Raw genomic sequence first — 23,715 nt, forward strand, 5'->3', positions numbered from 1 at the left:
ATCAATCGACCTCTGGTGCCCTGCCTTATGAACCGGGGAGGCAGGGGGAGGTGGAGTCCTCTCCGAATCGACCGATATCCTGTGCTACCCGCCAACAGTAATGTCTAATGTGCGCACAAAAACAAAGTTCGTAACTCTTTCGTTTTGTAACTTTAATGGTTACCATGGATCATTTTTTTTTTTTGTCAAAAGGGAACTGCAGAGACGTGTTCGAGATCTACATAAGTGTGTGGTCGTTAGACTAAACAGGTGGCGGCTTATAGACTAAACAAAAATCGTAATTAATTCATCATTGCCTCGCGCACTTTATCGCACGGGTTAGTTTGGACACTTATACTTCTACCATAACAACGTTCGACTAAGATCCACTCAATATTTCGGTGACAATGCATTTCAAGAACTTCCCTATCAGCTGTTCTTTTTCAACCAGACCATAACACTAAATTGGTACTTAGTGTTCACCAACCGGTAGCATCTGTTATTCCATGTCTTCCTCGAACGCTCATCCTTTACATTCTATCACAAAGCCTACTTTCAAAAGTGAAAAAAAGAATTATCAACAAGAAAGCAAAATCCACAATGAAATATGAATCATCATAACAGCTTTTTGAGCTTGCTTGAGTGATCATGCTACTTCTTGAGTTTCCAAGAGTGGTCTTTTAAAAGATATACATAATTCACTGAATAAATTATTTACTCAGTGAAGTATGTTATCTAATGAGCATTTTTCATGGTCTCCGGAGTACGAGACGGTACGTGTAAAAATCTCAGCAAAACACAATGCGAGCGGTGACTTACATATTTCACACTACAAAAAAGATCAGTATAAAATCAGCGCCACTGGTAATTCGGTCACTTTTTTGTTCGTGTTACACTTGAGCCTGTTCATCGCGAGGCAAGATATCACTGCGCCTCCCGGCCGGCGCGGCGGGGCCGGCTTCCACCGGCTCGTCTCGACAGTAGCACAGTTTCCGCATGTGATCCATGCGCTGTTCGACACAGCGCGCCTGTCTACCGTAGCGGTCCAGGCGGCTGATGTCTTCGTGTCTCACTCGAACCGTGCCGCCCCCCTCGACCACCACGGTCACCTCGAAGGTCCGGTCGGCGGGAGCGGCCAGCAGCCGCAGCTGCAGCGTCTGCTCAGTGGCCGAGGAGCCGCTCAGGTCCGGCACGAAACCGTCCGCGTCCTTAGAGCTGACGAAGCGCAGCACATCCTGCTGCGGCGCCAGCAACTCGGCCCGCTCCACCGCCAGCACCTCCAGCGGCGCGCACGCGCCCGGAGCCTCGCGCTCCTGCTCCGCCAGCACGTACTCCTCGAAGGCGCGCGCGGCCGCGACCACTGAAGAGTCGTTGATGGACACGGGAAGCCAGCGCAGGCAGGCGCACCAGTGAGCCTCCACGCCGGCGGCCGCGCAGCCGCGAGCAGCCGTGCCAGGCACCAGCAGGCTGACGGCGCGGTTGGCGGGGTCAGGGGGAGGACCGTCCGGCCAGTGTCGCAGGTGCGACAGCGTCTGGTACTGGTCGAACGGCGTCGTGAGCCGCTCCACATTTTCTTCCAGCGCTGCTATGACATTCGGGTAGCGCTGCCGCACCCACGTCGGAAATGTCCACGAGAAGAACGGCAGGCGCTCCTCCAGCTTGCCCTGCTGAGTGGAACGCACTGCCGTGAAGCGGTGACCGTGGTCTGCCATCACGATCAGCACAGTATTGTCCAGGTGTCCCTTGCTCTTCATTCGCTGCAAGAACGCCTCCATGTCTGCGTCTGCCACCTCGATCTGATTGATGTCATCGTGTGACAGCTCACAGTGGAAGCTAAAGATGAACTTGGCTCGATCTGGGTAAGCCTCGTACATGTTCTCGACAAAGTCGGACATCACTTTGTGTCGCGGCGTGTCGCGGAGGCAGTACGGCGCGTTGTTGCCGTACGTCCTGCTGGCCGCCAGAAAGAAGGTCCGCATGTAGTGCGTCGTCGGCTGAGGGTTGAAGCCACGCAGCCGATACTGGAAGGTGCCGATGTCCGGTTGGTCCTCGTTGAAGGCGGTCACGTAGCCGTCACTCTGGAAGTCCTTCCAGAGGAACGGGTACACGTTGACCATCTGTGAGCCCCAGGTCCGCCGACGGGTGTCCGGCAGCTCCCGTTCGGTCCGCCCAGTTAGAATGGGGATCAGGGCCTGCGGCGTGCCGTCCCCCACGATGTTGTAGCCGCGCAGGACAGTGGCGTGCAGCTCATCACGCAGGAAGGCGTACGTGCGTGGCAGCTTGCGCATGAACGTGTTTCGTGACAACGAGTCGAAGCCCCAGATGAGAATGTTCACGGGAAGGTGGTCCTTGGGCAAGTCCGACAGCGGCAGCGCGTGCGGTGCCGCGTTCTTGCGAACTCCGGCAACAATATTATTCCACGTCCCTCCATCCTCAGCGGTGCAGCTGACACTCACAAAGTCAGACTCCTTCAGAGTGTATCCCTCCTCCGAGTTGGAGCGGAACCCCTGGACGGCCCACATGTCGTCCTTGAGCAGCAGGTCGGTGAACTGGCAGGTGACACGTCCGTGAGCTCGCCGGGCTGTGGCGCTGATGTTCACGTTGCTGCCGAGCACGGTGACCCAGGCAGGCTCAGGGTCACAGACGAGTGGCGGAACGTGGTGGAACAGAGGCTGCAGCTCGGGCGGGTTGAGGGGCAGCGGCGGAAGACGGCAGGCGGCGTCACCGGAAGTCCCGAGCCACGGCAGCTCGGGGGGTGGCACCGCTGGGGCGGAGGCAGGACGGTACAGGAGAAATACCGTGGCTGCCACACAGCAGACGAGCAGCAGCAGAGAGATGTAGCGGCCCACGAACCGGGAGTTGAGCAGGAAACTCATTGTGCCGAACATTATCATAGTTCAGGCTATTTTCAATTGCTTCATGGCTCTGTCTTCATCCAGTTTCTGTGTCACATTATTGCATTGTTTCGTCACATGTATAGCCTGGGCAGTTCCGGTACTGGGGTAGGCAAATGAAGCTCAAGTCAGCATCTGCAACATACCACCATCGCTCATGAGTGACATGCAAAACTGAAAACGTTAATTTCAGGAGTCATTTTTTTTTAAGTAGAGCGCGCGTACCATACATCCTGCCACAGTATGCATCGGCTGCACTCACCCACACAAGTTCACATGTGCCTCACGCTTTTTTTCAATTTCAGGAGGCATGATAAAAATAAAAATTATGAGGAAGCGATAGGCTGAATACTGAATAGCTATAGGTACTCATGCCTATGATAACGTTAAAACTTCAAAAAATTGATTAAGGCTAACCTGAACATTTGTGAACGTAAAGTGAGCATACTATAGCCATGCCTAAAACAAATCTATAGATACTAATTGATTTGTCTCCCCTTCAACGCTGTATGTACACTGCGCCCTCCCACGTTTCGGGCTACTCACAGGACACCTGCAATCTGTACATGTGCAGGTAAACACGTCTCCAGGTAGCCACAGCAGCACCGGGGACTGGTCGACGGACTGCCACCACGTGACGGTTACCACAGGCCGCGGCCCGGGGAGCTCGCGCCGCGACGATACCCCGTCAGCACCGATACTGGGCGCCGCGCCGGCCGGCCGCTCGAAACGCGACCGATACCTCCGATAGCAGGCCGCCTTATCAGCGCAGCTGGCTGACCGCTCCCCCGTCCCTCCACGCCCCCGCCCCCTCCCTCACCTGGTCCTGTCCTCGGTCAGGACTGGCAACAAGAAAGCATTTTGATTCTTTGCGACACTGCAGACCAACGTATTATGTCAGCGATTAACAGTAAATTAGGTAATTATTTTCTTTCCGAGAAAAATCTTGCACGGAAATATGCATTGGTTTATAATAAGCAGGGTTCGTCTCACGGGGTGGTACCTGCCTATGCAGTTTTTTTTTACAAAAGCAACAATAACTCGAAAAGCGCCATTGGATGCACAATACGCATTCCTAAGAGACCTTAAAATTTATATATTTTCATTCAATGCTACGTCCGAGCACTGTTGGACTATTATCTCACAACCTGAGGCCTCTTGCACCAAAATACCTAGCTAGGTAGAATCGGCAAAATACCTACCTAGTAAAACTACCTACGGCGGTAGCTTCTCTTGCACCATCCTACCTACCTACCTAGGTAAAGTTGACAGCTCGCGTTTTTAGGATTTGTTTTGATTGGCTGTTTGGCGACGAATTATTTGTGGGCGCAAACAAATAGTAACTAAAGAAAACAATTAAATGGATATTGTTTTTATTAACCCGCGCGCTGCTGGGGGTCCTGGATTTCCACGCCCTGCTGGGGGGGGTGTTTGAACACCCCCCCTTGTAACTCGGCTCCTGGGCCACGTAGCGATACGCGGAAGGCGGCGTTCGAAAGAGCGTAAAAAATAATGACGAAATCACTTCGGTCAATTTTTTGTTCAGGTCAAAGGTCAGGTCACCAGAGGTCATTGAAGGCAAAATTTCGCCGATTTCCAGGTCGAATGTCGAAAATTTCCAAGAAGCCAACGCATAACTCGGGAACCAATAGAGCTACAGCGCCGCGGAAAAGCGCATTCGATAGCCCTATTAACGCCCTTTCTGAGTATCCTCTCAGATTTGACCTAAGGTCAACGGTTTTGCCTGCAGGGGGCAAGAACTGCAAAAATAGCCGATATTTTCGAAAACAGTTTTTCTGCAATAACTTTTGACCCAAGCCATGTACGAGCTTACTTTTACCGGCATCGTGTTCCTCTCGTCAAGACGCATCGAATGAACTATAACTTGACCTTGAAAGGTCAACTTGAAAATTTGACCTCAGGTCAAGGTCATGACCTGACCGGAAAGGGTCATGTTGCATATCAGTCGATCCGTATCGTCGAGCTGAACACATCTAAGGCGTTTTCATCGCTCTAGCATGCCTCTATCAAAAGTTATTTGCGAAAAACTGTTAGATACCATTCGTGACCTAAGATGACCTCAGGGCATAAACAAGGGTCACGGACACCATTTTCAAGTTCAGTGTGTCTAAACCACTTGTAATTCGGTGTTTGGGAGTGTGTATAATGTCTTTCATCCAAAAGAGGCGCATTTCAATTTTCTCCCATTGACTTATAATGGGGAGGTCGCAAAATTGACCTGACCTTAGGTCATCGATATCAAAATTCTGAGATATACATTTTGTATATGCTATTGCTCTTAGCAATCGCTGAAAGTTTCAAAGCGATCGGTCACTCGGTGTAGCTATGACAGACATTGAAATTTTTTATGAGGTGAGGTCACTTCAAGTGACCTGGTGACCTGACCTTGAATGACCTTGGTCTGAAATTTTCACAACATGTGTAGAATTGATGTATTATAAGGTGTACCAAAAACGGCGGCGCTCCGCGCCGCCGTTTTTGAGATATTCGCGAAAAACCACAAGGGGGGGTGTTCAAACACCCCCCCCCCAGCAGGGCGCGGGTTAATATACATTTTGGTATTATGAAATCATTTTTCATTTACGTAAATACCGATAGAAGTTATTTTGATATTAAATTACTTGAACAAATAAGCTTCGTTTCCATGGCAACGAGTGAGTCTTCAACCTGGCTGTTCTGCTACGGAAGTTTATCGCCTTGGTACGGAGAAGCACCTCTGTGAACCCATGGAGCATTTGGTCAATTATATTATTATTCACTCATAAAACATTGATTTATCATTGTCTAAACATTTTGTAATGCCTAATTTACATAAAAGTACCCGTGGACTATCATGAATTGTGCCTATTGTCACTAATTGAATCATTTTACCTAAGGTTTTGCTAGTTATTTTGGAAGCCCGATTTACCGTCAAATCGTCAAAAATTCCTCCGCGAGTACTTCTTTCCGGCTTTCGGTGCAAGAGGAAAACAGCCGGTCGGACTTTAACAACTGGTAAGTTCCGATGCCGCTCGGTAGAATTTCTAGGTAAATTTTCACGGTAGCGTTTTTTGGTAGGTAGTTTGGTGCAAGAGAATTTAGGTAAAATCGGAATTTACCTAGGTAGGTAGTTTGGTGCAAGAGGCCTCAGCACACCACATACATAGCTAATTCAAAGCACCACTAATTCCCGTTTTCCGGTCCGCGGCAGGTTCCCCAGCCTGTAATCACTCCCAATTAGACGGGTCCCGGTGCCTGAGTTAGGCGGCGTCCACACGGCGGTCGAATGGCGCACCTCTCACCTCTGCGCGGTGACGTCACGGGCGCGCGTCACGTGACCGCCTGCACCGTGAGAAGCGTGTCGCCGCGCGGGTCACGGGTGCCGGGCTCTGACCGGTGCACTGTCGCTGACAGACTGAGACTGTGAAGTAGACGGACCACTAACAGAGACCGGGGGCATAACTGAGGGGCATGGACAGATCGATATATCACTGTGGAGACCGGCGCACACGCACAACTGAGAGGCATGGGCAGATCGATATATATGTATATCATTGTGAACACTGGACAGCCATGACTGTTGTAACCCGCGTCACGCTGAGGTCGCTGAGGGTTTCCAGATAGGTCTCCAGATTGAATCTGGAAACTTATCTGAAAACGCACAAATGCCTAATGTGCGCGGACATACTTCTAATCGCTATTTGGTTTGGCATAATAGTACGGCGACAATAAGGTCACAGGCCAAAAACCATTTGGGCTAGGGTCATTTACTTTCCAGAGAGGATGTGAAAATATTTGGATACTTCAGGGCTTTGAAAGTTTCTTGAAAGTTTCGTTGAAATGAAAGTTTTTTTTAAGTTTCGTTGCGATCGATCGCTTTTTAATTGAACGAGTCATTCGTGAAAAATCGAGAGGGAGTCCGTTCGAGTTTCGACCCCACCTATAGGTGTGGGTCATCGGAATGTCCAATACAAACAAATTCATTACACACCGTAATTTAATCGTGTCCATGCCTAGCCTGGGTCCGCCTCCCTCATTCCAACACTTCCGCCCCGGGAAGTGCAGCACCTGGCCACCAGATGGCAGGCCGATCGACACGCACCCGCCGCGCGGTCGCCGCGGGAGGTCCCACGGCGTGCCCCGATCACCGAACAACGTCCGAAGACGATCGGGCGTGCCCAGGCGGGGCCGGGAAGCGATCCTCCTGTGCGCGCGAGCCCGTGTTTGCGGTGCAGTGCCGGGCGCGGAGCGTGGGTTTTGGAGCCTGGTAGGCAGTATAGGCAGAAGGCACCATGCAGGGCGACATCTAGAATGTGACACTTGAGTCTCACGTTTGCAAGTGCAAGTAAATTTAGGTCCGAAGTGTGGTGAACTGAAAACCGACGTGAACTGTCGAGAAAGATAACTGAGGCCCGGACAGGAAGAGGATTTGCCGATCGGATGCTTGCGAGATTCTAGGACCGGACAGCGCGGTGGTCTCCAGTTGAGGAAGTTCATCAGCCTTCTGAACATGGAAACGGAGCAGGTATGTACATACAGTGGATCTAGTAAGGATCTCCAGACGCAACTAGATGGCGTTGAGCCTTAGAGTCCATGTGATATTCAAGGAGAGGTCACTACCGAGCTGGACCCGGTGGGGAGGTGGGGAGGGGGGAGGGTGGCGAGGTCACGGTGCGGGTGACCTGTCAAACAGCCCCGGCGCGGTGGGGCACTGCCGCAGGCAAATGGCGCACTCTAGCGTTGTTCCATATCGCGGTGGTGGGCCGGGCGGCTGGTTAGCTTCGCAGTTGACTGCTTGGAAGGAAAAGATAATGAGGCATGGGTTTGCTGTGGCCGGCAAATCTACTGTCAACTATGGTGAACCCAAAGTAATGCAAATGTGATGTTAGTAATGCAGCTGGCAATTGAATGCTAGCGAATGCTTCGGGCGCCCAGTAGCTATAAGGATTAAGATTATTTATGTCTCCTGAAATTTTCATTGAATATAATTCAAGCAGTAGAAAGATCGCATCGTTCGCCAGTTTTTTGACCGGCTGGCGTTTCATGCGTAGAGCGCCCTCCTAATTATCACGCAGGTGATTTTCTTTTTTGCTGGTAAAATGGGTCTTTAAGATCAAATCAAGTCGCTAAGTGAAGATGAGGAAAAGTGGACGAATGCCACATTTTTGTGCATGAAGTCTGGAGTTAAAAAGCTAAAAGTTATTATGCGTGTAAGCTAAAAACAATAAGATCAGTTAATGAAAATATTTAACCCGAAATAAGCCGTGTAAGTCACCGGTCCAACCGGGTTTAACCCGGCCCAACCTGGTTCGACTCCCCCTTTTTTAATATAAATTTGGCCCGAACCTTTTGAAAGAAAGGAATCACATGGACAAAGTCCCCGCTAAGCTGAGCTTGTTGCGTTGACCCTGCTCTCTACCCTCCGATCAAGCAATTCCTGGTCTATGGCAGAATTAAGAGTCCAAATTTTAACGTGCGCACATAGCCGCGCACGGCCGGTCCCCTCACTGACGGCAGCGGCCTGCCACCAACCACAACCATACCCGTCAGGAGCCGCTCAAAAACGTCAAGCACACGTTGCGTTTCGAACCCGGACTTTTGCAACCGGGACGTGCGCTCTCACCACATGGCACATGGAGTCCGACGCTCTACCGACCAAGCCACCGGGATGGACATTTACTTCGGGGTTTCGCCTCGTGACATTGATAGACGTCAGACACTTTGGCCGAACTTAAGTCGAAACACTGAGCAAGCTGCGCAGGCCGATAGGTGCTCGTAGCGTTGAGGTTGGGTAACCTGTGAGCTGAATGCGATGTCGTGAGTTCGAGTCCCACTCCCGGGTCTGGTTTTATCTGGACACGAACCAAAACCTTTCCTTCTGGCTTCTACTGCGACACAGATAAGCACGAGGACATCTTTCTCCAATATATTTCCCCAACATCCTCTCCAAAAGTAAAAATTATCGCTAGTAAATGTTTAGCTAAGTTTCATTTTTTAAGAAAATATTTTTGGTCATTTGTCTGGAGCCATTTCGACTCTTTTTTTATTTCCTGCTTCTTTTCGACCCGATAAAACCCACCAAAACTGAACGTGCCAAATGAAAAATATCTTACTCAAATAACAGTTTAGAACAGCCTTATCATGCATCATGAAAAGCATCATGCAACTATCGACTGAATAGTTGCATGCTATGAATACGTCCTAGATTTCAATTATCATTGTTCAACATTTTGGCTGAAACTGACGCTGCCTCTGGCTTGCCCGTTTGAGATAATGATTCCCTTCAGTCGCATTCTTGCCGGTTCCACATGAACAGGAAACCACCATACCGGAGTGAACGCACCCGCAACCATCATTCCCTCCCCTCAGCCTCGGCGCAGTGGCGGGCGGCCCTGGGCGGCCCACTCCCGGCGCTACGCACGCCCCATGCGCCGCGATACCGCGTCACTCCCCCTCCCTCCTTCCCCCACAATGACCGGTGACCTTGTATGTATGTATGTATGTATTGCTTATCTTTGGAGAAACCACACAGGCACTTACACTCCAGCGTCAAGCACAATCAAAGTAAGTTAAAATATGAAGCGAGCAGATCATTGTAAGAGGTCACACAGCCACACTGACATACCTATCGGGATCATTTGGACGCCAAACAACTGCGTATGCTTCGCCTGAACTTGGCCGCCCTCGACTGCCTCACATCCGGTGGCAGGCGGTTCCAAGTCGCAATGGCTCGGTGAGGGAACGACATTTTTGTGCACTGCAGACGACACCTAGGGATTTGTAGCATAGTATCATCAGCGGTGGAGCGCGGTCTCGGCGTCGGTCTCAGCGATACCTGTGACCGAGTCTCAACGAGTGCCCTCAGCTGCCGAGATGCGTCCCTCTGCCGCATTACATGATAGATTCGCTGCACATCGCGCAGATCGATCATCGCGTCGAACGTAGGCCAGCCTAGCTCCAATCGGGCTTCCGTGACGCGGTCAAATTTACGGAGCCCTGTGACAGTTCTGACTGCGAAATTTAACACCTTCTCGATCCGTTTCCTGAGAGTCTTTGATTTGGGGGCCCAGACAGGAAGACAGTACATGAGTGTGGGGAACACCAGCGCCTGAATCAACATTTTGGTTGTCTCCCGAGGTAAATTCAATTTCCGAATAGAAACAATAGCACCACTACACTTCTGTGCCACTGAGCTAACCTGTTTTTCCCAGTTTAAGTGACAGTCGAATTGGACACCTAAGATCTTGATGCTTTCTGAGTGCTGAAGTGACACACCATCAAAGTTCACAACTAAATCTGATACGCTTGCGGTGTTTGCTGGGGTTCCAGCCAGCAGGAACTCGGTCTTGGTGGGGTTTACTTTGAGCCCGTTACAGCGAAACCACCGAGACAGTTGAACTAAGTCGGACTCTATGCGACGTTTGAGCTGCGTCACATTATCAGGTCCAGCACAATGCACTAGCTGGCTGTCGTCCGCATAACTAGATAGCCAGCCGAACTGAATATGGCCCACAAGGTCATTCATGAACAGGTTGAACATGGTGGGACCCAAAGTTCCGCCTTGGACCACACCAAACGGCACCTCCTCGATGCTGGTTCCCCCCTTCACGGTCTGGGTCCGATTCGCGAAATAGCTCCCCAGCCAATGGGTCGATATCCCATACCATCCTAGCTTGGACATCAGTGCACCACGCTGGACACAATCGAACGCCTTACTGAGGTCCAGTGACGTCACCGATGTGACCATGCCACGATCGGTGTTGTGAGCTATACGGCTGGCTAGACAGAGCGCAGCATCCTCCGTCGAGTGGGCAGGGCGATAGGCGAACTGGGTAGGAGTCAGAATGTTGTTACTATTTAGATAGCTCAAAATTTGCAAATTTACAATCTTCTCGGCTAGTTTTGAGATTACATTTAGAACACTGACTGGCCGAAAGTTGGCTGGCAACGTTTTGTCTCCTGACTTATAGATCGGAACCACCGTGGCATGTTTCCATAGAGAGGGCACGACACCGGTTGAAAGCGAGTGGTTAATGACATGTAGCACAATAGGACCCACTACTTCGAAACACTCACACTCACTTCGAAACACTGACCTTGCACTTCCCTCGGGATTTGGACTCGCCCTACCCCGACCGTAGCGCCACGTGGTGGCTCTGGAGATCTTAAATTGACCCACTACATACAATTGCACGTTATGCCATTGTCGCGGAGACTTGGTCTGTCTGTGTTAGCATATAGCCCCCTTATCTGTATTCTTTTGAATCATGACAATGGTAGACTCTCCACATGACGTTCTGCACATGACGTCTCCTAGCCTTTTACCAGTCTGCCACCCGCACCACTGTCAAACCAAAATATCCACATCAACTATTGGTTGGGAAACTTTGCAACGCAATGGTTGGTTACGATGCGGTGGTTCAGGCGAAGGTAACCTAACGAGTAACGCTATACTAACAGCGCGCAAGCTAACCTAACACTCCTCCCCGGTGCTCCTATCCCAACTATGGGATGGGCATTGAGCTAATCATCCCAGCATAATCGGAACTTACCTCGAACCAGAAGCCAGTAGCGTGGAGACTATGAGCGCTCAGCGTTGCGCGCCTTTTCGGCGTGCAGACGTCGAGTCCCCTTTGCATTCCTCTCCGAGTTTATATACTTCCTGACCCTAGGCGGATACGCCCTATCACCCGATCCAGTAACTATCATCCGAGGCTCAACCAATCGGGTTATAGTCACGCACGGTTCTGAATCCTTTCCACCTCGGCAACTTCAAGCAGCATGCACATTGCACATTACACATCATGCACAAACGCCTACGGCCCGATTGTTAAAGCACGTTGCACCGCTGGCCACAATGACAGTTAACATCGAGGTCACAGAAGTCAGGTCACTGAGGATTACAAATTAAAAAGGACGCCATTTAATTGCGTCCCAGAAAAGCTATTTCTGGCACCTAAAAGCTGACTCGCCCCAAAACTGGTCCTCAGCACCTATTTAGTGGATACCAGCACCAATCATGGAAAATGACCTTAATTAGCTGTTTCTGGCACCTATTCATCGGTACGCCTTACTCTTTTTTTCTGAATCTGGCACCTAAATGCTGAGCGTAGCACCAATCTAGTAGAAAAATGAACTACTGGCTGGTAGAATCATGTTGTTCTGGTATAATGACCCCTGGAGTCTAGCCTAAAGGTTGCCAGTGCAGCTAGACTCTAAGACAGCCCCGTAGTGATCTCAGCATTGTATATGACGTTTAAGTAAGCAAATAATATTGATTTGTTTGAAAAAAACAATGTCATTTAAATATTTAAAAGTATTTATTTGTAATGCTTAAAGGGAAACATTTTTGTGAGTAATTGTCTCGATTTTGACCATTAAAACGGGTATTGTATTTTTTGACGTCATCAAATAGCTCCAAAAAAGAAATGTAATGTTTTCATTCCGTTCAAGGCCGCTGAAGAAACGCGGGATCTTGCGTGGGACATTGTCCATTGTTTGCCGCACCGAGTTGTGCCGTGGTTGTACCTTTTTCATCCGTTTCTTACTTATGTCATATGTGTGCGTGAAGCTTTGATTTTGTTTTTGGTTATTGTGTGGCCGGTCAGTCAAACGCCCCTGTAGAAACCGGATGCTGCGTTTGATCGAGATGGAGTCAGACGATGATTGCAGAAAGCATAGGCGCGGGAGCCGGGGGGGGGGGCAGTGGGGGCAGCTTGCCCCCCCCCCCCCGCCCCCCAACTCTGGGGCCGTGGGGGCGGTGCCCCCACAGCTTTGAGACGGAATACCACACTTTTTTGCAAATGTTTTCTTTTTTTGTTGAAAAAGCCGAGGGGTGAAAAATAAGTGGCCTAAAACCGGTGAGAAAACTAGATTTGGGGGTACCCTAGGTTTATTATGGTGTGCCCCCCAGTCGGAAAGTAGTTCCCGCGCCCCTGGCAGAAAGCTAATAATATTGAAAAGAGGGCCGGTTGCGTGGCATGTCTGTTCAGAGTTGACATTTTGCTTTACTCCAGTTTATGACCTGAGAGCCTGGCTGGAAGTGACGGATCCAAACTTTTCACGTTAAAATGGCTGAGGGTGCAGTAATCTCTATTCTCTACATAGCGGGCTGGTATAGGAGCGTCTTGCTATGCTGCACCATAGCTGGCTAGTGATTCTCTTTTGGCTAGAAATGGCATTAATCATTATCTCCACTGGCGAAAATGGCACTTGACATCACCGAATGCAACGTTCATGTTGTTAGGATACATAAAATCAGGAAGATTACGCGAATTAGGTAGGCAAACGTGGAATAAAATAGGTGCTGGATGTTTTGGTTTTGGTGCTGAATCAGCAAACAGCAAATACGGAGTTCAACTAGACGATCTGGCAACTTACGGCTGTGTGGAAGCAATTAGGTGCCAGATTCAGATATTAGGGTCGAATAAGCATTTTGGGGCTGATCAGCAATTAGGTGCCAGAAACAGCTTTTAAGGGACCAGAAACAAATATTCCCCAATTAAAAATAGCATGTGATGCATGTTTTTTGGTCCATTTTATATGCCAAATGCGATTATGTGGGACAGGCAGCCCCTGGGGTCAGTTGAGATTATGTTTTGGTGAAGGTCAGGTCAAGGTCAGGTCAAGGTCAGGTCAAGGTCAGGTCAAATTAGGTCAAATTTCAAAGTTGATATTTTTGCATACAATGGGTATCAGTTCGATGCAGCTCGTCACGGGGAGTTCAACGGTCGTCTTTGTTTTGCGCCACGTGGTCTAGAATTGCTAAAAATTGAGTTAAAAAATTTGACGTAATCAATTTTGAACCATTTTTTCACTATAACTTGGCCAAAAAAGGAGGTATTGATCTAAAATTTGGTATGTACATTTTACATTGAACATTTGTACATTTGTATATCGAAGAGCGCAGGGACTATTACATATATTCCGGTTGTTTTCGAACTTCGAAAAAAATTTGGAAATGTTTTGAGTTTTTCTAAAAAAATCAATTTTTTATTTTTGGGGTTGAAAATCCCATAATTTGGAAAATCCGAGATAGCAGATTTGTAGCGTCGTTTTATCTCTACACAACCACATAAAGAACTTTAAAATTGCTTGTTACTGTAAAATTCGTGAGCGTTTCAATATGTCATGTTTTTGCCCATTTTTACTCGAACATGACCTCAGTTTGACCTCAATAACTCCTGACCTAAGGTGATCTGTGACATGAAATTTTGTGTGAAGGTGTCAAATTGATGCCCGGGAAGGTACCCTTAATTAGGCGGCGCTGCGCGCCGCCGTTTTCTCGCTATTTAAGAAAAACCACGGGGGGCCAAAATGGCCCCCCCATCAGGGCGCGGGTTAATTTAACTTTTGGGAACGGGTCCAACTGGTTCCAATTCCAACTTAGACCGGGTCTGACTGGTTCCAGAGATGTCCAGACGGGTCTGGTTCGAGTCTGGTTCCCAAAACTTCAACTTCTTGCCACCTCTAATTTGAAGTTCATGTCTGTGACGCGGAAGTTTGCTGCCCGTGCAGGGGTTGAAAATACCTTGTGATGTCATCAAGGGGGCTATAGGTCCATTTTTTTACCCATGGGGGAAAAGCTAGTGCAAGTTTCGCTTTCCTATCCCTAAGCTCTGACCGAGCACTTGCTGGCATGGATCAAGGCCACATCTCTCTGCTCTGTTTACTTGATCTGTCTAAAGCTTTTGACGTGATTTCCCACTCTAAATTGCTTGACAAGCTCGAGCTGCACGGCATTGACACTGCCTGGTTTCGAAATTATCTTGACGGTCACACGCAAAGCGTAGCCATCTCTGCCTCACAGAGCTCCCCTCCGCTCAACATTAGCCAGGGCGTCTTCCAGGGGTCATCGTTGGGTCCTCTCTTATTCAGCATCGTCGTTAACGATCTTAGCTTGTACGCTGGCGACTCTTTTATCATTCAGTACGCCGATGACACCCAGGTTTTAGTCTCTGGACACAAGTCCGAGCTACCTGACCTTATCTTAAAACTCGAGGCATCTCTCCAGTCGCTTGGTGATTACTTTCATTCGAACGGTCTAAAACTTAACGAGTCAAAATTCGAGCTACTTCCCATCGGCTCACGTCAAAATCTGCGAGACCTCCCACCGTTCACGGTCAAGTTTCGGCAAGCCGTGCTATCACCTTGCACTGAAGCAAAAAATCTCGGTGTCACTTTTGATCGCCATCTCACTTGGGACTCGCACGTATCGCAACTGTCACAGAAGTGCTTCGGCATCCTTATCGGTCTCTCCCACATCCGCCACTACCTACCATCCGGCACTCTCCCAATCCTTGTGTCTGCCCTCGTCCTTTCCCACGTCCGCTACTGCCTCTCCGTCTATGGCAACGGGTCTGCCAAGAACCTCGCCACCATCAACAAAATTCTAAATTTTGCGGCCCGCATCATCTCCGGCAAAAAGAAATTCGACCACATCTCCTCTGTCCGTGCCTCACTCGGCTGGCCGGACCCCTCCACTATGGTTCAAGCCCAAACCCTAAACATCCTACACAAAGCTAGACGAACAGGTCAGCCCGAGTCACTAGCTGCACTATTTGCCACTAATGCCCAGCGTCCAGACCGTAGCCGCAGCACCAGGCAGGACCACCTGCTTAGTCTTCCCCGCATACACGGCTCGGCTGCGGGGAAGCGGCAATTCGTGTACCGCGCTGCCGCAGGCTATAACGCCCTACCACGCGAGTTCTGGGACATGTCCACCTCGATGTTTACCAGCAAGGTCTTAGAACTCTTATCTTCGGTGACATGAGCTGACACGTCACTGTAACCGCTTTTGCTTCTGCATCGTGTGTGTAGTGTGGTTTATGTGTGTTCACTTTTTATCCTCATCATTGCATTTCTTAGCGTGTGTTGACTCTGACTCGAGAATAGCCCTGTGATTCCGATCTCATGAAGGGATGAGTCTATGACGTAAATACAATACAATACAATACAATAAGCGTTCGGGAGCTATCGTCAATATTCGCCATGGGTGGGGGTGGGGGGGTGGGGGGGGGGGGCAACAAATAACGCTCCCCACGGGCCTGCGAGCCTGCGAGGGTCAAATAAAACAATATAAAAAAGAGAAAGTGTTAAAAACCAACAAGCTGTAAATGTTGTAAAAGTTTTGGCCGCTACGTTTGTTTGTTTTGCTTTGTTGGGTAACTTTCGGTCTGACAAGACCATTTCAGAGTCATTTCAGGATGAATTAGAGGAGACATTGGTCTGGGCAGGTCACCTAGTGAGTCACCGGGGCTGAGCCCGTCCCAAAGGACAGGCCGTGGTCGGCGACCAGCCCCCCTAAGTAACTCACTGCACCCGGCTACGGGTGTGCTCCCTTGGAACTTGGAAGCAGCGGTGCCGCTCCAAGGGAGCAGCCCGCATGAGGTAAAGTTGCCTGTCCAGCCCGGACCGAGGGTTGCAGCCTGCAGGCTGCGGCGTGGAGGAAAAGTATTTGAACTTTTGCCCGCGAATCAATGAAAACGCAGCCCGGTAACTGGCCAGGCCATTCGACGGCGCTACCCTGTGGCGAGGTACCTAAGCTTTAGTTTCTACTATATCTGCTAGATGGCAGCACGCGCGCGGTGAGGCCTCCATCCGACCGGCTCTTAGTGAAGGAGCGCGGGTGGTCGCGTGTGACTGTGGCAGGTTAGTTGGACGGCAGAGTGCACGAGGAGAGGAGGGCCGTGGGAAAGGCCGGCGCGCAGGGATCTCCCCACCCGGCCGAGCGGCCTGCCACGAGAGAGGACCCCGGAGCGGAGTAGAGCCATCGCACCATGGCGGCGCGGCGCCAGCGCTGCTGAGAGGGCGGGTAGGTGACTCCCGGCCACACCGGCCCCAGTGTACTGTTTGAGATGACTGCGCAGTGTTTTTGTGTGGATGGCCTGATGAGAAGCAGAGCGGTCGGCAGTGGCATGTGGTCGCGTTTTTATGGACCATGTCGAGGAAAAACGACCTGGGACGAAGCGATGGGAATGGGGAGATGTGGCATTCCCGGCGGGAAGATGCTTGTCGGTTGTGTCGTCTATGTGGGTGGTCTGGAGAGCGCCGACTTCTCTTATAGCCAGTTTTTTCTTTTGGCTTGTTTGATTCATTTCCTCGGACCTCAACGCCGTACTTCTGTAATATTTTGCCTTTTAGGCACATGATGTCAAAACTATTGCATTGTCTACAACTAAAAACCGTACCAAGATAATAAAATAATTCTGCTTGATCACTAATTGGAGCATTTTTGCTACCGCTTAACTTCAGTGGCCACACACCCCTTCTTTCCATATTCCTGAAGGTATTGTCTGTTATCGGGCTTTCCCAGAGCGTTCAGAAGCTTGACCTTTCTCCTCCTCGTTAGCGGATTGTTTACGATCCAACGTTAGATTTACAACAAATCTTAACAGTTTACAGCCGACTAAGCCAGCTGTAACATTTCTGCCGTATATTTAATGATCATTCTTCCTGGCAATTTATCCATAACAACCAGTCTTTTTTCTTATTAGGCAATTACAGCAAAATAATTGAAGCATGTGCATTGTGCAGCTAGCCTCAATACGTCATATTTCCAATGTTTTGTGTGGTTTCCAAGCTAATTGCCTGATCGAAACCATGCAACAAATGGCCACGGCAACAGACTCGTGAACTAGGAATCACATCAAGGTCTGCTGATCTTTTGGTCCCCGCGTTATAAATTATCTTATTATGATTTTTTTTAAAGCATTGTCGCCGAAAAGGGGAATTAGAGTCGCCCTTAACATGGACGACTCCTCCGGCATTGCTACCGTTTTAAAACATACAAAACGTACACATAATAATGGCATAATAATTGACGCCTAGCTGGAACTAAGGAGCTTATGAAATAATTTATTTTCTAGCTCCGGTCATACAGAGAGCCAGGCATTGTTTGATGACGTTGATTTGTTTAATCGTTTGTGATAAACATGGGAAATGAAAAGTGATCATGACTTAAGCTCGCCCTAAAACGGCGAACTGAGCCCAGTATTACTCGCACCATATAATTCTAACTTTAAAATTTGACCATTTCAGTCCGATATTGGCCTGACCTGGAGATTGCGACTCCAATAGCCATATAGCCAAACAATCATATCCAACGATATTTCCCTGCCATACCTACATTTTCAGAATACATTCATGCAAACGTTCGAACATGAGCAGGTTGTGAGGCTTGTGACCCCGAGAGTCCAAAACAATTTTATTTGCATTTTAATGACATTTAGTCTGTCAGCTTTATAACTTCGGGAATTGCAGTCCGTTATTCCAATGAGCTTCAGCAATGCCAATGATTGCGCGATATTTAATCCCCAAATCCTCTTGGTTATCTCAGAATCTGTCGATTTACCCGGTTCTTGACACTATAATCGGCGTCCCCGCCTACGAGGTGCCGTCTGACGGCACCTCTCGGACCGGCGCGCGACCTCTGGTCTCGACGGACCGGGGACCGAGCTGGTTCCGGCGACCTCCGAAGTCTCGGTGCAGGCTTGGGATCAGTGTCCGGCGACCTCTGTAGTCTCAGCCGACCGAGGGTCGTGCTCGGACCGGTTCCGACACTCACCTTTCTGACCTCTCTGCGGAGATAGCGACTGACTGCGGACGGGTCGCGTGCCGGCAGGTCACACAGACCTCTTGACTATCTCTGTCGCACTCAGTCGACTATCTCTGACCCCAGACGGTCGGACATCCCGTCCTGTGATCCCGTCCGAGCGTCTCAGTTCTCCCGCCTCAGTTCCATCTCCGGGTTGGGAGCTGTATGTGTGTCAGCAATGCGGCGCAAAATGGGGACTGAGCTCGGCGTGCGGGGGTGAACTTAGCGGATCGCTGGCGCCCCGTAAAAAACTGGGCCGACCACTAAAACTCACGTGAGGGTATGTTCAAACAGTGCGTGCTGAAATGCGCCCAAAGAACGGTGGTATCCGTTGTCGAATCTGCCACTGACAAAATGTACCGTAAGCTCTCGACAAACTGGGTTAAGCCTTCATTATTTTATGCCATTATGCATTATATTTTTACTATTTCTAAGACCATCGCGAAGGAATCTAACGCATGCTTTTGTGGCCGAATGGCTTTGACAATAGGAAATCTTTTATAATCACACATCGAATTCCAGTCACTTTTTCACTTCATGCCGTGCCGTCTTATCAAACATAGTTTCCTTGTCATTCAGATCCGGCAAGGGGGTTTCAGCTGAGGTTATATAATTTTCTATTCAACCAAATAATATGCACAGAAGCATGTATTACCTTAAAAATTGGATGAAGGCTATCGATCGATGAAGGAAAAGGGAGAGCATTAGGTAAGCGTTGGTCCCTATCACTTGTGCGCAGTTTATATCTGTGAGTTGTGACGCAGAGGGGCGGTGCACGACAAAAACCGGCTTTGTTATATTTTCTACAGTCTTACTCGAATAATCATTTGTGCAACCCCGCAAATATGGTGCAACCCCGCCCTGTGCCTTCCTTCAGAGGCTATATGTATTTTATTTAATGTGAGCATGTATTAGAACTAAACAATAGCTCTATCGTGTGCTTAGGTACATTTTTTTTTCAGCGGCTAGGCGGCTGGCTTGACGTCGTACTTCAGTACATCACTCAATCTTTAAATGTACCTACAAATGGGGTCAGTGATACGGTCGGCAAAGTGCAGTTACTGCTTATCAATGCTGTTATCTGGCTGATTCTGGTTCTTTCAAGGCAGCGACATTATCTAGCACCGAAGATCAGCGATCCTGTTTCTAGCGTTTGCTAATGTCATCTTCAATCTTATTAGATTCTCACCATTTAATTTCGTTATACGTTTGGCGTGCGCTTCTTTGTTTTGTGAAATTGATATTGTCGCATTGAATTCGTGCCATGTTTCGGTGTTTTTATCACATCAGTTTATGTGTAAAGCATTTCAATCATAAGCTTGGCTCAGCTTAATCATGCACTTCGTCGGGAATGCTTCAAGGGTTTTTTATAATACGGTTTCGTTAGGTATATTTATCTCCCCATCGGCAGAACATTACCGGTTCTTACCAGAACGATCCGGAGACGACCGATAAAAAACGACCTGAATTCTCCGACAGACCCTTGGACGGGGACGCTAGTGGTGTCGTCTTCACGAAAACTAGTTCACCTTCCCGGGGGCGAAGGCGAGGTTCCCTGGAGCACCGAACCAGCCCTGCTGATCCCCCGTGCGGCCATAAATTCAGCCGCTCCGACTCGACTGCGTCCGGGACCGTCCCCCGCGGCACCGGCGGATCGAAAATGATCATATGTTAGAGAGGTGATACCAAAACACTAACAGCCAAGGTAGCGTGCGGGCAATGGTTTTGCCGATAATTAACTCTTCGCGGTCGTATGCAATAGCTAATGGTATCTACCGAGAGATAAGTAATGGTCTCCGGCTTGTTAACACGTTGGACGAAGCTTAATATTTGTCTCAAGATTCTTCGTGCCATAAGAATTAAGCTTTTGGCATTAACTCTGAAACTCACTCTTCACTGCCAACCCGCGCTACCTGGGGTCATTAACAGTTTGCTGTGGATGACCTCGGGCAACGCGATTTTGTTGTTTGTTGATGAATGATGACATCAACAACAACATCTTGTTGTTATTGATGACCTCAGGGCAAGGCGACAGAATTGTTCTATTGCAATTATGTCGCCGCGTCGGTTTTCAAAAAAGCCGCCCCGCGTCTGCTTGGTGCGGATCACGATCACGGACACGCGACGGTCACTTTCCCCGGCGTGCGCCGTTCTTAGCACCGACACCGCACGAGACCTAGTTGTGGCACCACCCTCCGCACAGCCTGCCTGGCACGGCTCCGTCTCCGTGAGACGTCCTGACCCCGTCTGGGAATGAAACGTGACCGCCAACTGGGACCCATGGACCGTCCCGGGCGACCGACCTGCCCGTCGCGCGTCCCACATATCTCCAAGGATGAGAAAGTCCTGGTTTTACGTGGCACGCTCGATTGTTCTTTGACGTTTGTGCAATGACTCTTGATCATAGCCTTGAATTAGAGCACGTTTGAGGTTGAGGACGTGTCTATGAAGTATTTCTGACGGAAAATATCATGTGATGAAGAAATAACACGAGATAGTCGGTCACGATATGACCGTGCTTATGTGCAATAACATTACGAGTATATAAGGTGTGTCTGGGAAGCCGCCCAGAGGAGCATTCAGCACACGCAAACACTGCTCCATAAAATCTCTACCCTCGTTAGTGAAAAACATTTTGCTTAGATCCGTGATTATATCTATGTAATATGTTAATCATTTTTCGACCTCCCATTTCTACGTCACCCCCTGGGTGTCCAGCTGGCTCCGGTCATGCGAGGTCTGGCCAGTTGACTGAGTACTTACATACCTATTCGGTGGCCAGGCCGGCGGCCGAACAGACTCCGGGCACTGGTCCGCACGTGACCAGAGGACCCAAGGTGAGATGACGAATCCCAGCCGATCAACCCTCATTAGTATGCATATCGTAGCGGGGACTGCATTAGCAAGCTAGTTTCTGGTTAGCAGTATCCACCAAGGCTAAAGGGTTCAACAAAGCCGGCGAACAACCGCGGCATAATTTGACAAGGTTCTGAAATACTATGAGATCCTGATGCTCACAGCATCTGATGTCGATCTAGGATGCGATTTCGTGGCGAAGGCCGGTCAGTGTGTGAGGGAATTTCTCTGATGCTGTCTGATGACCGATGATGTGCCGGGGAGCTGACTTGTATCGTATATCGTATAAACGGTATCGTGCCGTCGATACGATACCGTTCTGATGGCGCGATCATTTCACTTTCTCGCCGGCGCGCCGGGTCCGTCGCAAGGGCGGGATAAATGGCCCCGCCCGGCACCACCGCCGCAGGGCCGGCTGGGAGAAACGGCGCTACTAAATTATCGCGGCCCTGGTAAAATGGCGCCGTCCGACCGGCTCTAAGGGTAAGCCGACACGGCTGGGTCCTTCGTGGCGGCAATAATGACAGATAGAAGGCGCTGGACGGCTTCGGACCGGCGGGCGGCGCCAATTCTTTCGACATGACCGTCCGAAATGCCGGGTCGTCCGTGGGCTGGGCCGCGCCTGAGACCCATAGCGCGCGACAAAAAATGGCGCCAAATCACTGGGGGTGAGGTAAAAAGTGCGGCCGCTGTCCGAGCGCCGCACTGACCAGCGGCTGTCTCTGTCGGTTTTTGTCCAGACTGGTCTACAATGGCTGGTTCGGTCCAGCCTGTTGTAGAGGGTGTGGTCCTAGGTGAAGGAGGTCACTGCGAGGTTGTACGGGCTGCGATTCTATCACAAAAACAATGGAAGGCTGCCCAGTATCCACTGCACTGCCAGTGTCGGGTCGGTGCCGTCCAACGTCTTACGATAGGCAGTTCGACGTTCGATCAGTTATCTGTCCACCCACCTTACCACACGACGCATCTGTGTGACCTTGGCTGCTACCACTTCGTTTCATTATTATCCCTGTTGATCGAACCTGGCTGTCCGAACATCACCCTACACTAACCATTGCTCATTTCGCGCTCAGCTGGACGTGATGCGCCGGTTACCGCGGTCAATCTCTCGGTACGTGAGAGCTGGGCCGAGCAGGCTGCACGGCCCAGCTGGTGCGAACGCCGCGCTGAGAGAGATTTCCCTGCGGACGTGACGCTGACCTGCCGTGCAGACGCTGACCTACCGTGAGAGCTCGCATGATGTTCAGGAGCTGGTGACCACTGGTTAACAGAGAAACACTGCATCTGCTTTTACGCCAACAAGTCGGACCACTGTCTATACCCGGACCCGGATTTCAGACTGCACGGTTGACCGGGCTGTGAAACGGCACCCGATTGTGGCTCGGGCCGGTCAGCTCGCTCCCAGCTGCACAGGCAGCGTAACAGGTCAGCCGACTGGACCTACGTCACCAGACAATTGGCATTGTTGGCCAACGATGACAGCTGTCCTAATTACAAACTGCGCAAATGGCCCAGCTGAATGGCCCTCCTCACGTCATTTAATCAAATTGCACCGTATCCTGGAATGTGCTGAAAACGTCAACATTACCTAACCCTTATTAACTCAAAGACTAAAACTCACCGACAAGAAGCGGCACATGCAGCTCGGGGCTGTGCGTAGAGTATGCCCACTGCTCAGTATTACTGTATTGAAGATGTATCGTCAGTATGTAAGACGTGTCACTGGGTCAGAGCACTCAATTCACCTACCGGCACTCGATCTCCAAAGCCCACTTCCTCGGGACTGGGAATCCACTTTGCGGAGAGTCAGAATCCTCTGTGAGGGCCACGAGAACGACACGAGGCGTACGAGTAGACTGCCTCATTGATATTCACGCCGGCTTTCTTTGACGTTCGATTTGACTTCAGCACAAGGTCCTTGTCTCATTGTCCGCTGCGACCGTTCTTCGTGAGTTCACTTCCTGCCGGGTCTCTCTCTCTCTCTCTCTCTCTCTCTCTCTCTCTCTCTCTCTCTCTCTCTCTCTCTCTCTCTCCCTCGCTCTCCCACTCAGACTTTTCGGCTCACGCTGTGCGGTCCGTCCCACTCACGACGTTTTCACCGGAATGACGTTTGTTTCGCTCGAATTACAAACGTGTTCCACGATTGTGTGACTCTCTGCCTCTCTCTCTCTCTCTCTCTCTCTCTCTCTCTCTCTCTCTCTCTCTCTCTCTCTCTCTCTCTCTCTCTCTCTCTCTCTCTCTCTACCTTCCTACTAGGGCATCTGACCACTCGCCATCTAACCCATCTGACCTCCATGAATGGTTTGTCTCTGTCTATCTCACACGGTCGTCTTTCGTTTCTTCTGTCCAATCCAATCGTGATAATGTCCCTCCTAGTCTCCACGCCAACCT

General features: G+C 49.9%; 2 protein-coding genes across 3 annotated transcripts in view; one reads left to right on the plus strand and one right to left on the minus strand.

The window, feature by feature from the left end:
* Positions 1-206: 206 nt before the first annotated feature.
* On the minus strand, positions 207-3,638 carry LOC122390456. Its single transcript, XM_043383404.1, has 2 exons — positions 3,420-3,638; positions 207-3,008 (listed from the first exon to the last, which is right to left on the minus strand). The coding sequence occupies exon 2, from the start codon at positions 2,871-2,873 to the stop codon at positions 870-872; it is 2,004 nt and encodes a 667-aa protein (XP_043239339.1). The 5' UTR covers positions 2,874-3,008; positions 3,420-3,638; the 3' UTR covers positions 207-869.
* Positions 3,639-7,054: 3,416 nt separating this feature from the next.
* The window catches only part of LOC122390444, a 30,680-nt gene continuing 14,019 nt past the window's right edge, over positions 7,055-23,715 (plus strand). The window contains exon 1 of one of the 2 annotated variants that reach the window (XM_043383400.1): positions 7,055-7,398. The gene's annotated coding sequence lies outside the window, so the exon portion shown is untranslated. Of the gene's footprint in view, positions 7,399-16,468; positions 16,687-23,715 lie in introns of those variants that run through there. The other variant, XM_043383401.1, reaches the window with a different exon arrangement.

The sequence above is a fragment of the Amphibalanus amphitrite genome, unplaced genomic scaffold, assembly GCF_019059575.1.
Source record: "Amphibalanus amphitrite isolate SeventyFive unplaced genomic scaffold, NRLGWU_Aamphi_draft 000396F_arrow, whole genome shotgun sequence".
Taxonomy (NCBI): domain Eukaryota; kingdom Metazoa; phylum Arthropoda; class Thecostraca; order Balanomorpha; family Balanidae; genus Amphibalanus; species Amphibalanus amphitrite.